At 41.2% G+C, this 15,805-nt stretch overlaps 2 protein-coding genes and 1 long non-coding RNA gene across 4 annotated transcripts; 2 read left to right on the top strand and 1 right to left on the bottom strand.

The window, feature by feature from the left end:
- Positions 1 to 22: 22 nt before the first annotated feature.
- Positions 23 to 3,631, top strand: LOC135648853 (dihydroneopterin aldolase 1-like). The gene is made up of 3 exons (XM_065166824.1): positions 23 to 202; positions 1,160 to 1,367; positions 3,173 to 3,631. Exons 2-3 carry the CDS (start codon positions 1,171 to 1,173, stop codon positions 3,375 to 3,377), a joined length of 402 nt encoding a protein of 133 aa, XP_065022896.1. The 5' UTR covers positions 23 to 202; positions 1,160 to 1,170; the 3' UTR covers positions 3,378 to 3,631.
- A 1,681-nt stretch (positions 3,632 to 5,312) lies between these two features.
- Positions 5,313 to 8,208, top strand: LOC135648905 (8-hydroxygeraniol dehydrogenase-like). Its single transcript, XM_065166919.1, has 5 exons — positions 5,313 to 5,492; positions 6,741 to 6,854; positions 6,940 to 7,459; positions 7,545 to 7,698; positions 7,802 to 8,208. Exons 1-5 carry the CDS (start codon positions 5,362 to 5,364, stop codon positions 8,002 to 8,004), a joined length of 1,122 nt encoding a protein of 373 aa, XP_065022991.1. The 5' UTR covers positions 5,313 to 5,361; the 3' UTR covers positions 8,005 to 8,208.
- A 416-nt stretch (positions 8,209 to 8,624) lies between these two features.
- LOC135648914 (uncharacterized) lies at positions 8,625 to 15,734 on the bottom strand. Of its 2 annotated transcripts, none has more exons than XR_010501134.1 (3): positions 15,420 to 15,734; positions 14,446 to 14,543; positions 8,625 to 13,622 (listed from the first exon to the last, which is right to left on the bottom strand). It is a non-coding gene; the product is annotated as an uncharacterized LOC135648914 (long non-coding RNA). The 2 variants fall into 2 exon arrangements; XR_010501133.1 differs by having other exon boundaries at positions 8,625 to 8,928; positions 15,420 to 15,733.
- Between the last annotated feature and the right edge of the window lie 71 nt (positions 15,735 to 15,805).

The raw sequence follows: 15,805 nt of genomic DNA, 5'->3' as shown, positions 1-15,805 counted from the left end.
TTTTGTTCTGATAGACTCGACTGTAGCAAGCAAAGCAACTCGTGGCCGTCCGTGGTTGGTCTGATTTGATCCCTACGACTTCTCGGCGACGACTTGCCCCTCGGCGGCACCAACGGACGCGCTCCCGCCCCTTAGTCTGCCCCCTTATCATCTCCAAGGAATCGGGTGGGAGAGAACGGTGGCGACGGAGTCTTGCGCGAAGGTAATCGATCTCTGCCTCCTCGCAAGTTATTTTGAGTTTTCTTTTGCAACGATTTACGGATTGCAATCGAATGAAGGGCCGTCCTGATTTGGTCATACAAACCGGTGAAGAATATCGGTCCATAGATCTTCACGATAGGGTATTGTGTTCCATCGAGCTGTTTGAACTCGAAAACCTGCGGCTGGTTCTTAAAATTGCATTCTAGGGTTTCCAATCGAATGAAGGACCGTCCTGATTTGGTCATAGAAACCAGTGAAGAATATAGGGACATAGATCTTCAAGACAGGGTATTGGGTTCCATCGAGCTGTTTGAACTCGAAAACCTGCAGCTGGTTGTTAAAATTGCATTCTAGGGTTTTTTTTTTCTTTTTGTTGTCGTTGATATCTTCAGCTCCAATTTCGCAAAAGAAGTCTTCCTCGGATTTGGTTGATTTAAGTCGGTCTTTTCGGGCTCCGGTCACCAAATTGCCTCTCGTTCGAAAAGAAAAAGGTTTGCCATTTACGTGCTGTCGGGAGCAACCAAGATGTAGGAAAGGTTGGTCTTCAGATATGGTTGTCATTACTGTTTATTTAGCGTACTTGCACATTCATGAAACTGGGGAAGCTGCTATCGTTTGAATCCGACATAAAGAACCGAACAGTAAGTCTCGCATTCTGCTTGTTGGCTATTTGAGCTCTGTTTATCTCGTCTTTATCCTACATCCTACTTGAACTGCAAGTTTAAAGCCTCCGTGTAGTGATATATAATTGAACCTTATATCTGCAGAGGCAGGTATCTATGTCAAGCTGCATTTCATTTATAGTATTTAATTTCTTTGGCTTTCATCAATGCAATTTTTCTTTTATAGAAACCAACTTAAATGTTATTTTTTAAGTGATATGTTGGAGCCAATACATCAAGGTATCTTCTTTTGTCGTTGCATATTCTGAAAATTGAAACCTTATATACTTCATCAGGTTCATCATCCATGGGTGAACGTGATTTTGTTGATAAAGACAAGCTGATACTAAGGGGCTTGCAGTTTCATGGATTTCATGGTGTGAAACTGGAGGAAAAGAAGCTTGGTCAAAAGTTTGTGATCGATGTGGATGCTTGGATGGACCTGAGCAATGCTGGTAAATCTGATGACATTTCTGACACAGTCAGCTATACTGCTATTTACCGGTAACTGTTCCTTTTTCTTTTCCCTCTTCTTTTTTGACAATGCAGTGGTTATACATTATGTCTGTTTTAATAAAACTTATAGCAGTTATAAACAGTTGATATATTTCCTCTTAAGATATATCTGCTATGGCCACCGGCAGAGTTGTTTGTCTTGGTAACTAGTAGTCTGCATCTCTGTTTTAGTGGTGGGTGGGGTTAGATTTCATGCTCGATCAACCATTTCTTTTTTTCTTTTTTTTTCAATGTTAACCAGCTTGTTTGCAGAAATGGCCCGTGACTGACTTGACTATTTCATCTCTAAGTTTAAGGCCCTAATGATGGGATGACCTGAGGCCACAACCATACGTAAAGTTTAGAGATGATTTTTCTTCTAAGCAAAAGATAGGTTCATTATATTTTTTGGTAAAGTTATTTTAAAAATACTGGCTGCTAAATTTTTCATCAACTCTTTTGGTCATACATCTTATTAAAGAACACCCAATTCACTAGTTTTCGTCCTGACTTAGCCATAGTAATATTCATAGACTAATGTGAGCCTTTGAACTTGCAAGTAGTTTTTTAGAATGAAATACTACCTTTGATAATTTTATCAAGATAGACAGCAAAAATGAGCTCACAGTTGAGGCATTATGTGAACTTTTGCGAATGGAAGGAAGACCATATGTAATTTAGTTCTTGAAATGAGAACTCTTAATATAGCACACAATGTGATGAGAATGTCTTAACATCAGGAGGTGACCTGCCTCCATGGAATATTGGAAATTGAGAGAGTGAGAATTTCTTTATAACATATTTTACTGATGTTCACTATTCGAGAGACTGAGAATGGATGCAAGCAGGAGGGTTGTTGCAGAGTGGAATGATGGTTTATATTTCGTGCTATCGCTACAGTACCATTGGAGCAAAAGGAGAATCTAGGAAACATTTTGACAATATGTTATCCTTCATGCATTTGCACAATCCTCACTTCTAGATTTGGTATTATCTTTCTGGTACAATATATAATTAGGTTAGTGGCGCCAACAGTCGTGTGAACACAGGTTGAATCATATCACCATGCAAAATGGGTGACATGCCATGCGGACCTCTCCCGGATGTGTGCCAAGACCACTCAGTGGCCTTTACTATCTTGCACATCAAGGACGATGATTCTTCCTGTACATAATGGTGTGCACAAACTTCCTACTTGGTTTGATAAACTTGAAGAGAGTCTGACAAAGATGCAAAATGTGAGCTTGAGACCTGGGGATGGTTTATCCGCAAGGTTCAAAACTTCAGGAACCCAAAAACCATATAAAGAACTCACTTTTGGGTGGTGCACACCAATATAGTTAAATGCTCTTATAATAATCCTGCAGGACAATGTATGCATCAGCTTATCAGTGGCATGTTCCAATTGTTCCTATAAAAATAGTATTGGTTTATGGGTTCTTCAAATTCTTTCCCAGGAGGAAGTGTGGGTTTCATAGGAGTGAACATTTCAAAAGGTGGCTCTCTTTGTTAATTTGGCTTATGGATCCTTCATATCTACTGATATATTTTGGAAACTCTCTTTGTGATAGCAATTATCTTCTTCTCAGCTTACTAGTGTGTGGTTAATAGATGGAAGTGTAGAGTCTGGTCAGGAAATTTGCTTTTGAGAGCATGATATGATAGATCACTGCTGTCACTACTTTTCCGTGAAATCTTCACTTGAGTTGCCAAGTGAATCAAAAAGTTTTTCTTCTTGTTTGGCAAAACTAACAAGAACTTGGATTGCATGTCATCATATGTGGATTACATTAGAGTTGGTGGTGGATGTGCAGGATAGTGAAGGAAGTGGTGGAGGGTCCATCTCAGAATCTGCTGGAGTCGGTAGCTCACTTGATTGCAAATACCACGTTACTTCAATTCCCTCAGATATCTGCTGTGAGGGTGAAGGTGGGGAAGCCTCATGTGGCCGTTCGTGGCACCATCGACTACTTGGGCGTTGAAATCCTCAGATACAAAAAAGCGTCCTCTGTGGATTAAGAGGCTCTGCCAAACCATGGATGTGTTGATGATGATGCCATCGGTCCTTATCGAAAGGTATGTATGTATCTATCTATCTATTATATCATCGAACATGTGTTTTGACTTGCTGGCCACGCACGTAGTGGGCCGTGTGTCTTTAAAAGTCGTGTTGTTGAACCGTCGTGAATCCTAGCCGATCGATCGATCGATCGATCCTTCTTGTTGATCGATCGGCTAATAAATAAGAAACAAAGGACCACTTCACCCGGTCTCGTACCCGCCTGGTAAATGGCGACGTGGGATCCACTTCGGTTTACCCGATGTGGTTTGCGTTCGATGAATGGGCGATGGCTGATTGTCTACGTGCGATATGCGGGGGGGTCTGATAGTGCCCTCATCGTTATACGTTGTGGTCGGTGGGGATAGTGTTACTTTGTTACACGGGCGCCAACATGGCGACATCAAATCAATAGGTCTCTCTCTCTCTCTCTCTCCCTCTGTGGGTTGTAGGCATCGTCGTCGGCCAAACGAGGGAAGGAGGAGCCGCTTGCTTCCTCTCCCAATCGAAGGAAGACTCCGGAACAAGGTATGTATGTATCTATTTATATCGTCGAACATGCAATCGGTCATGTGTGGAATTTTGTGGTGCTTTCGAGTGTGTTTTTTTGTCGATTGCATTTTTTTGGGTTTATTTTTTTTGGCTCGCTACTATGAGGATATGTCATCACCTCTTTCTTTGGATGCGAAGCTATTTCTTGTTATACATTAGGAGGAGGTAAAAGATAAGAAATGGGTAAAAGAAAAACTCACCCTCGTGCGTTCTTGAAGCCTCTCCTCTCCTCGGACCTGTGCGGAAGTTGTTGCATGTGTCGAGTAAATGAACTCATGGTTCCTTTCTTTTACTAGTGAAACTTTTTGAGACTCCGGTCGATGCGGACTCCACTGACCTACCACCCCCTCGTTACTCGGGTGGGTTTAGTTGGGTTCTTTCAATATAACATACGACGAAGGCCAAGGGGGAAGCATAGTCAGAGAGGGAAGTAAGTAAATTGGGATGCGGTGCTTTCTTGAATTCTTCTCCTTTGCCGTATGTGATAAGGTGCTCTTAAAGAGGGTGGCTTTTCTTGTTTCCAACTACCGGAGATTAGATTCAGTTCACCCACTCTAAGCTATGAGAGCTGAGTCCGGCTGGTGGTGGTGGTGGTGGTGGTGGTTTATCACCATTCAGAAAACCACGTCACCGCTCGCTCATTCACTCTCCACTGTCAGTATATCCATTAATTCCACTCCTTCCAAATCCTCTTGTCGTTGGCATTTTACCCTAGCGAAGCATTCATTCATCATGCCCATTACTCCATCTGCCAGCTAATTCCAGCTAATTTTATATAAATATCTAAGAAAATGAAAGGAAAGAGCAAAAGAAAAGGGTGATCTGTATTTACGCCGGTTGTTGGCGCCTTTAATGCACCGTAATTACCTTCCGGTCTCCTCCGGTGAGCAGCAGTGCTCACCGAGCCACGAAACACCGTCCCGTCATCGTGGTGCCCTGGGCCCAGCTACTGACGTCAGCGCTGTGGAAGGGCGTCGCCGTTCTGATGCGATACGAAGCTGTCTGCTGATCGGCCCGCAACACCGCGGCTAAAATCAGGCACCAACCTCCTGCCCCACTTACAGGTCGCCACGTACGCACATCCGATGAGGTGAATCTAACCCGTCCATCTGACGAAGCCGCCCATCGCGCGGCTGACGTAGTTTGTGGCGACGTCGGAGTGGTTGTGTCCCAAGCGACGATGCGCCTCGGGCGCATCGTAACCAAAACGTTGTCGTTGGAGTTAACCGTTCGATCGCGAAGCATTCGAATCGTAAGGCAGATTCGATGACGACGATGCGATGAGCTCGAGCGCACGGTACGCATTTACCAGAATATAACCGCCGCGTCTCTCCCGTCCTAGTCCTCGTTTCCACCGTCATCGGCGAGCGAGGATAAAGAGAGGAGTAGGCAATGGGGGAGGCGGCAACCGAGAACGGGGTGAGGAAGGCGACATCCCCGGAGGAGGAGCACCCGCGCAAGGCGTTCGGGTGGGCGGCGAGGGACGCTTCCGGACTCTTCTCTCCCTTCGCGTTCTCCCGGAGGTGAACTCCCCCCAGCCGTTTCTCTCGATTCACGCCTTTCCTGTTGCGCTTTTCTGTCTTGGATCTCGTCACCACCTCCGGAGGAGTCTCGCTCGATGCTCTGTTTCTTTTTCCGTCGCCTTCTCGAAGATCTTGAATTTGTTCTCATGTTTCCTTCAAGAAATGCGTTTAATCGATCGTATTTTCTTCATCTGTGAGTTTTCGGAAAGCGGGGAGCGATGAAAGAAAGAAAAACAAAATTAAAGCGATGGCATCATTTTCTGGGTAGTTTTGTGACGGTTTTCTTCTCTTCCTTTGGTTCTTATTCGATTTTCTCTTTCGTTTCTCTCCCCATCTTCCTCCCAACACTTGCACTCCCCCCAGGCTCCTGTTCTTGAACCGTTTCTTTAAGAACCTTCTTCGAGTAGCTTTCTCGTGTTCTTTCCTACGTTATCAGTTCACGAGTTCACAAAGTTGGCAAAGCTGACAAATAGGCAAAAGAAAATATCAGAAGGCGTATGTAATGTATTTTTTCGGATTCGTTTCTTATGTCGTAATTTGATGAATTTATTTTTGTTCTGTTTTCCGAACGATGCATATTTTGTATGTTAGAGGAGATGTAAGCTGCTGCTCCACTGTGTTGCCGATGGAGTTATTTTGGGGAGAGAATCGGTGACGAAAATGAATAGTAACATGATAGAATGGGTAGAAAGAAGGAATCCGACGACACAGTTTAAAGGAACGCATGGAGAATAGAGAAGAAGAGATTCGATGATGTCTTTCTTTCTCGTCTTGTCTCGAAACAAAGTAGGACCGATCATAGACTAATAATTATACAAGATTCGGAGGATGCCCGTATTGTGTGTGGTACGATGAAATTATGTAGGAGCCCGTATTCAAAGATTCCCTGAAAATTACGCACATCTTTTGCTAATCGAAGGCAAAGAAAGACTAGGGTAGGGTAGGCAGGACCCTCTCTCTCTCCCGGAGGGATTCAAATTGATGTGTCAGCAGATGTGCATCATCCAATATAGTACGTGATAGTGGTGTTGTGAGAGTTTGCTTTTATCTTATATGCCGGCCTCGTCATTCAGATGCGAAGCAGGAACGGCTATACGACGACAGCCCATACGTTCTTTTGTTATCACGTATGAGATACGAAAATAGGAAAAATGGTCGTTTCTTGTACCCTTTTTTTTTTTTTGTATGGTAGGCATAAAATCTGATGCGTGTCAAATAATGTGATTAGTGTTAATTTTTTGTGTGCAGGAATAACGGGGATGAGGATGTTACGATCAAGATATTGTATTGTGGGATGTGCCACTCCGACCTTCACGTTGCCAGGAACGAATGGGGACGTACGGCCTATCCGGTCGTCCCGGGGTATGCCCAAACCCACGTCTAATAAGTCTCCTTGGGGCCTTTCCCTGTACGTCTAATTTGGGGTTTTTTGTTTTTTTTTTTGCAGGCATGAGATCGTTGGGATGGTAACCCAAGTCGGGGGGAGCGTGCAGAAATTCAAGGTAGGAGACAGGGTGGGGGTTGGGTGCATGGTTAACTCTTGCCGCTCTGGCTCTTGCCATGGCTGCCAGCAGGGTCTCGAGAACCACTGTCCTGGACTCGTATTCACCTACAATTCCGTCAACGTGGACGGCACGATGACATACGGAGGCTACTCCGACATGATCGTGGTGGATCAACACTTCGTGATCCGGTTCCCGGAGAACATGCCCTCGGACAGTGGCGCCCCACTGCTGTGTGCGGGTATCACCGTGTACGCCCCCATGAAGTACCACGGTCTGGACCAGCCCGGAAAGCATCTCGGAGTGGTCGGCCTCGGTGGTCTGGGCCACGTGGCTGTTAGGTTCGGCAAGGCCTTGGGGATGAAAGTTACCGTGATAAGCTCTTCCCCGGGCAAGGAGAAGGAAGCCACGGAGCGTCTGGGAGCCGATGATTTCTTGGTGAGCAGCGACCCTGGACGAATGCAGGTGGGTACCATTCATTCATTCATTCATTCCAAAGCGCGCTGTCGCATGACCACAATTGACTGACTGATGCACGTATGTTTCCAAGGCTGCCATGGGTACCATGGATGGTATCATCGACACGGTTTCGGCGGTGCATGATGTTACGCCATTGATGTTTCTGTTGAAGACTCGCGGGAAGATGATCATGGCGGGAGCACCCGAGAAGCCGTTGCAGTTGGACGCATTTTCTCTCATCCTGGGTAGGTTGGTGGTGGAGATTTATCATTTTTTTTTTCTTTTCTTCGGTGAGGGAGATTATTTTTTAATAAAAATAAAAAATCTGAAACGGGGGAGGAAACACAGGTGAGAAAAGCATAGCCGGTACCTGCATCGGAGGAGTTAAGGAGACGCAGGAGATGATAGACTTCGCTGCAGAGCACAACATAACCGCGGACATCGAACTCGTCAGCATGGACCGCGTGAACGAGGCCATGGAACGACTTAGCAAGGGCGACGTCAGGTACCGATTCGTCATCGACATTGGCAACACCTTAACTGCCGCCTAAGGAGTGTGTGTTCTTATCATTAGCAAAACGTCAGGCTCCTCGCAACTTTTGTTCTTGCTGCAGCGAGTACCAACCAACCTACCTTAAATAAAGTAACTGTGGTTGGTGTTTTCATCTCTCTTTTTTTTTTTTAAACCATAAATAAAAAAGTATGGAAGAAACCTTTTCTTTCGACACAAGTCATCCCGCTCAAAGTGAATGGTTTATCAAAGCGAATGGTTCATTGACTGTCATCATCATTGTACATGTTTTTTTTTGTTTCAATATTAGAGACTATTTTTTGAACTTCAAACTTCAAAGGCACGATATTTTTTGAAGAGAACAATATTATTTATAGAAGATGGTGGTGATCTCAACAAAATCCATATATATTACAAATCTCTTTTGGCAAAGAGATTTAAACAATGTGAACTAAGTGAATTGCTTAAATAAAATGCTAGAATTAAACATAATTATCAATCTGACTAAGAGCCCAATGAGTAAGCACCAGATACTATGGGAAGAAACATATGATCTAAATGATAAGAGAAGCATCAAGAGACCAAGTATACACAACAAGGAAACATTCGGATGACAATAGTCTTGCAATTAAAAAAAAAAAATCTATGAATACCCGGTCAGATTTAAGAAAATCATTAGAAGCTTGAATCATGATTTTCCTTTCATCATGAAGTTCCTTTCATCACAACAAACACATGAGAATTTATTCAAGTCCAAAAGAATAATACAAAGAGACTTTTGAATTAAGGGGCCTGCTAGCTCCTAATTCATTGAGAGCTCTTGACCAATTTGTTCTTTGACCCCGTTTGTATGTGCAATTTGTTCTTTTTAACTTCTTTATGAATTTTTGTACTTCAACAAAGTCCTCTTCCTTTGAACTCGATAAAGATGATTCAGGTACTTCAACAAGATCTAGATAATGAGCTGAAATACGATCATAAACAATCTCAAATTGAGTCTTGCCCGTAGAACGATTAACCACAAAGTTATTAGTAAATTCAGCACAAGGTAGCATGAGATCCCATTGTTTTGATCTTTTGCAACAAAACATCGTAGCAGATTATCTAAGGTTTTATTAACAACCTCAGTTTGCCCATCTATTTAAGGATGACAAGCACTTACTATATAATAGGTTGGTGTCAAATTTCTTCCATAAACTTCTTCAAAAATGACTAAGAAATTTAGTATCTCTATCTGATGTGATAGATTTAGGAATTTCATGAAGTTTGACCACTTCATTGAAATAAAGGTTAGCAATATAAGAAGTATATGATCTTTTTGCAAGGAATAAAATATGCCATTTTGGCAAATCGATCAACAACAACAAAGATAGAATATGTACCTCTTTGAGTTTTTGATAGACCAATCACGAAATTCATACTAATGTCTTCCTAGGGAGCATTTAGGAATTGGTAAAGGAGTATATACACCAAGATTCTGAGTTTGCCCTTTTGATGTTCAGCATATTCAACATCTTTTCACATAACGTGTAACATCTCGATAGATTGTTGGCCAAAAATATTTCACCTTACTGAGAAGTACTGTTTTTGGATAACATGCTCTCTTAGAGAATATTTAGGAATATAAAGTTAAGTTCCACGAAAGAGAAAACCATCTTCAATAACATAATCTTCATGATGACCCTTCGTGCATAACTTGCATATTTCTCCAAAATCTTCATCATTGAAGTATTTCTTATTTCATCAAATCATTTTAGTTGGGCTCGCATAGTTTTAAGAAGCTCGCATAGTATTAAGAAGCGCTAATCGCCAACTAAGTGTATCTGCAACCTTATTACACATTCCATTGTTATGCTTCAAGACAAAAGTATAGTCTTGTAAAAATGCCACCCATCTTGCATGTCACCTATTGAGATTTGCTTGAGAATTTATATGTTTAAGAGCTTCATGATCAGAATTTAAGATAAATTCTCGTTGGATCAAAAAAGTTCTCCAATGTCGTAGTACTTGAACAATAGCATAAAATTCAATATCATAGGTTGAATAATTCTTTCTTGAATTGTTAAGCATTTTACTAAAGAATGCAAGCGAATGTCTATCTTGGCTAAGTACTCCACCATACCCACATGAGAGGCATCATAATCAACTTCAAATATTTTAGAAAAAATCAGTAACTAAAGAACAGGAATAGTGGATAATTTCACCTTTAATAGTTCAAAATTATTGTTTGCCTCAAGTATTCATTAAAACACTTCTTTCTTTATGCAATCGGTTAGAGGAGCTACAATAGTGCTAAAATTCTGAATAAATCGACGTTAAAAGGATGCCAACCCATGAAAACTTCGAATATCTTGTAAAGATGTTGTTGTTAGCCAAGTTTGGATAGGAACACTTGGATACCTACCGAGGTTAAGATAAAGCCTAGAAAAGCTAGGCTAGAGGTCATGAAGGAACACTTAAGATTTACATATAGTTTTTCTGCCATCAATATTGATAGAATAGTTCTCGAATGTTCAATATGATCAAGTTTGTTACGATAATAAATACGAATATCATCAAAGTAAACAACAACAAACTTCCCAATATAAGGATGTAGAATTTGATTCAGTACCTGGATGAGGGTGCTCAGAGCATTTGAAAGTCCAGATGACATAACTAGTCATTCATATAAACCGTCTCGAGTCTTGAAAGCAGTTTGCCATTCATCTCTTGGTTTAATACCAATTTGGTGATAACCGCTTCATCGATCAATTTTAGAGAAAATTTGAGCAGCAGCAAGCATATCAAACATATCCTCCACACATGGAATAGGAAATATGTACTTGATGGTAATTCGATTGATAGCTCGACTATCGACACACATCTGTCAAGTTCCAACCTTCTTTAGAGTCAATAGAGCTGGAAAGGTGCACGGGCTTAAACTTTCTCGAATATAACCCTTGTGTAGTACAGTGATTGAAAGAGGCGCTCGGGCGAGGCGAGGCGAGGCCCGAGTGCCTCGCTAATGTCCCAGGCGCCACCTGGGCGCTCGCCCGAGCCCAGGCGCTGGGCACTTCGGGAGAGCGCCTGGGTAAACCAAGTGACCGAACCAGGATTTTAGGTCTGGTTCAGTCCTGGTTCGGTTGTTAGTTGGTTCAATCGAACCAACTAAACCGATATAACCCTTACCCAACCCTAACCCGTTGCCGCTGTCGCTCCCGATCTCGCTGCTCGTCGCTCCTGCTCCCGCTGTCGTTGCTTGTCGCTGCTCGCGCCTCCCACGAGCCCTCCCGCTGCTCGCGCCTCCCGCGAGCCCTCTCGCGAGCCCTCCCGCGAGCCTTCCCGCTGCTCGCGACTCCCGCGAGCCCTCCCGCTGCTCGCACCTCCCGCTCCCTTTCCCTTTCCGGCTGCCGCTGCCACCGCTCGTCGCTGCTTCCTCGTTTCTCCGTCAGGCTCAGTATACAGTATACTCTTAATATTAAGTTTATTTGAATTTTGAAATGATTAATTTTCAATACTGTTAATAGATTAATAATATATTATTTTGATTTTAATGTTGTTAATTTTTATTTTAATGTAAAATTTTATTGTTTTGAATTTTGAAACTTTTTGTTAATGTGACATTGTGATTTTGTATCTTAGATTTTCTTAATTTAATAGCATATTTTTATTTAAAATTTTAAATAATTATATTTATTAATTATATTATATATTTTTATATTTTAGCGCCTCGCTTCGCTCGGGCGAGCGCCTCGAGCATTTTTGGACCTTGGCATCTTTTGGCGCCTAGCGCTTTTTAAATCATTGGTGTAGTAGATCCATAACTATTCTATTCAACTCTTCGTGTTCTTTTGGACTCATCCGATAGTGAGATTTGTTTGGAAAGACCGCTCCTAGAATTAGATCAAATTGATATTGAATGTCTTGAAGAGGAGGTATGCCACTAGGAAGTTCTTCAGAACATATGTATTTGAATTCCTCCAAAATAGCTTCTACTTCACCAAGAATTTCCATAGGCTGCATGCATTCTTTAGCAACTAATATAAATACAACTCCACTTTCTTCGCTTTCTCTTGTAAAGGTTTGGGAGCAAACTCTTCTTTGCATGGCAAAAAACACAATTCTAACTCCATTGAATTTAAAAGTATAAGTGTTCTTTCTACTATCATGGATAATACACCTATCATATTGCCATGGTCTTCCCAAGAGTATATGGCTAATATCCATTGGTACTACATCATACCACATATTATCTTTATAATTTTTTTTCGTTGAAAAAGAAAATAGGCAGCGATTAGTATCTCGTACCTCGTTGTCTTTGTTGAACCATGCAATCCGATATGGTTCTATCTTGAGCTTAAGCTTATCTACCATATCTTGAGATAATATTCTCACAACTATCACTATCAATAACAAGAGAACAAACTTTGTCTTGAGACTTGCAACATGTCCTGAAAATATTATTTTGTAACTATTCTTCATTAGAATCATCTCTTGGAGTAGCAAACGCTCTATGGATTATCGAGCATTCACCTTCTTCGGGTGGTGCAATTTCTTCGGAAGCCTCCTCGTGGCATTCATTATATATTGGTTTTTCAATATCTTTAAGTTGTTCATTGGCATCTTATTCTTCCACAAAGTTAACTCGTGCATTAGCTTGTCTATTTGGGCACTTGTTCATGTAATGTTCTACTCATTTGCATTTAAAGCAAGTAGGCAAGTGACTGGTGCGACTAGATTGTCCTCCACGATTGGCAGGAGTTAGTTTGGATGCATTTTTCATGATTTTGCTAGCTTTTGATCCACTAACATTATAACGAGTAGAGTCAGCTTTAGAAGAGGAATGTAAAGGAACATTAGAATACCTCTTTGCTCCACTTTTAATATGTTTTGCTTCAACTTTTAGTGCTAATTGATAAGCATCAGATAACATTCATACTCGTTGCATCTCCACTTCATTGTGAATCATAATTCGTAGGCCGCCGACATATCTTGGAACAAGTTGTTCTTCCATCTCTTGAGTGTTATTTCGGGTCATCAACTTGTAGAATTCTTCAGTGTAGTTGATGACGGTTTTGCTACCTTACTAAAGATTGTTAAATTGTGAAAAGAAAGTTTGAACATAATCAGATGGAAGAAAATTCTCACGGAGCCGAATTTCATCTTCTCCCAAGATGAAATCTTCATCTTCCCTTTCTGAAGGTGCATCTCTTGCACCTTGTCCCACCAATTTGAGACGTAGCCTCGAAACCTTATAACAATTAATTTTACTTTTCGATCTTTGGTATCTCCTTGTACTCAAAGAAATTCTCAACAATATTAAGCCAATTAATAAATTCTTCAGGTTGAAGTCGACTATGGAACTCCGACAAGTCAATCATGATATTGTCATTTGAACGAAAAAAACCTCTCCACGGATAAGTCTCCTACAGCTTCTTTGAATGCAAAGGGATTCATGTCTTCGAATCTATCACTTGCATAACCATAGTCTAAGCCTCTAGAGCCATGGGTTTCTAGACATTCAAGACATATAGTAAGCTCTTCAACTTGTCTCCTTAGTGCTTCAATTTATGCATCCCTTTCATCTCTATCCGGTTGCATTATTCTTTCGTCGCGTCGCTGCCGTCTACCCCTTCTAGTTGCCATAAGAAAGAAGTACTCCAAGAGCGTAGGAAGACTCTGATACCAAATGATGTAAAACAAGATGAAGAGAGAAGAAGAGGATGAAAAAAAGAAATCAGATATGGGAGAACAAAAGAAAACTCTCTCTTTTTCAAAGAGATAACTACGAGCTAGTAGCTCAAAATATAAAAGTTTGATAATGTTTCAAAAACAAGAATGCCCCATCAATCTTCCTTCCTTCCCCTTTTATAGATCCCATGTACATTGAATCCCTCAACCAACAAATTAATGAGTCACGATTTATTAAACATCAAACACAAATTACAATACATATTAAATTCATAGCGCATTGTACTTTGATGGTTTTGAATTTTCATAATTATCTCAAGATATGAATCATTTTCTTGAAATTTGATAGGATTGAGTTTGAAATTTATTGTCTTGAAACTTGGGAGCATTCAATTCAGCTCTCCGATATACAAGCAGTAGTAGAGTGAATAAAGTTAAACTAAGTGCATTACTAAAGGATAATAGAAAGTACTACAAAGAGAAAGTCTCGGGTGGGTGCCTTTAGTATGTGGGATACAAGCATTCAAGACCCTTAATATGAAGAAAATGGCAAATCAAAATAATACCCCTCATGATGAAGATATCGAAAAGAAAAACTTTTAACATCAAGAAATCATTCAATAAAGATGTGTCGAACTGAGGAATACTGTATTTTGAGCACAAACTAGCAATAATATATAAACTAGGAACATCATAATAAACAACTATCTACACGTGTTGACAATTTCATTGAGTTATCATAAACAACTATCTACATGTGTTGACCATTTTGTTAAGTTATCAGAAAGGAAGCACATGAAAGAAATATTACCTTCTGCATAGCGAGATGATGAGAAATCAGGAGGCATTTCTTGCATGCCATAGATCTCACTTTTTGTTGATTCTCTCAAAAGCTTAGCATCATGAACTCTGGATGAAAGAAACAGAGGTTCAGAACATCAAACGAAAAGAAAACTGGACAGAGAATTAAGCTGATGGCATGGCAAAAATGACATAAGAAAATGTAGAAATTCTAGATTTAATGAACAAGCAAAAAAATATTCCTATAATTACATGGCTCGACTAAACCAAGAAAATAACAGATCTTAATGGGATGATAGCTATTAGTAAAACAGGTTACAGGAGAACTCCTCAGATCTCTAAAGAATTACATTAATCTTCATACTCAAAAACCAACACTTACTATAATCAAACAGGATCAACATCTCAACCTTACAGTCTAAATATCAAACATCTACCATGACAAACTTCTCATGCATCTGCATATCCCAGAAGAAAGAAAGAAAGAAAGAACACACAAGTCCAGGGCACGTAATCACATCGGGAAAAGACTTAGGGTTTCAGAATCCTGATTCCATCCTTCCAATTGGTCAGCGAAAATCCTCAAAGCTCCAAGAATTACATTAACCTTCATGTTTGGAAATCAACACTTGCTACAATCAAACAGGATCAACACTACGGATTTACGTATATCATCAAGAAAAGCCTTGGGGTTTCAGAATCTTGATCGGTCAGACAGAGAACGACAACGTTCCTCTTCCCAATTGGTCAGCCGGCAAAAACCCTCCAAGCTCTACGAATTAAATTAACTTTGGCATTCGAAAATGAACACTTCCTATGATCAACACTACAGATTTACATATATCAACCTTACAACCCTACATATCAAAACATCTACCGTAACAAACTTCTCATGCATCAACAGATGGGGGCACAAAGACAAGAAACCAAGAAATGATCAGATCAAGAAAAGAATTAGGGTTTCAGAAGTAATTGAGAGATTGCCTGGTGACGGTCTCCTTGTGGACCCGGAGGACATGGTCGGCCATGCCGCCGGCGGTGGAGAGCTTCTTGTGGCAGACATGGCACTCGAAGTGCTTGGCCTACTGGAGCTGGAGGAGGATCGTCTCGTCGTCGAATTCCGGTCACAGTAGTAGAACCACAACGTCGATGCCCGCGTCTTCCTCTTCCCGTCGCCGGCCGACCAGGTCGCGTCGTCCTCTCTCCTCTCCGCTCGCCTTCTTCGATCCGGAGCTTCCGGCTTTGGATTTTGGTGACCGCCCCATCCGCGAGAGTAAAAGAAATCAGATGGTTGGATGGTAATTAAACAAAATAACGCGGGAGATGGGAGGTGAAATAGAATATACTATGTATCTATCTTAACTGCTTTA

This window comes from Musa acuminata, chromosome BXJ3-9 (assembly GCF_036884655.1).
Source record: "Musa acuminata AAA Group cultivar baxijiao chromosome BXJ3-9, Cavendish_Baxijiao_AAA, whole genome shotgun sequence".
Taxonomy (NCBI): Eukaryota; Viridiplantae; Streptophyta; class Magnoliopsida; order Zingiberales; family Musaceae; genus Musa; species Musa acuminata.
Note: the sequence above shows the minus strand (reverse complement) of the source record. Positions and strands in the feature narration are given on the sequence as shown.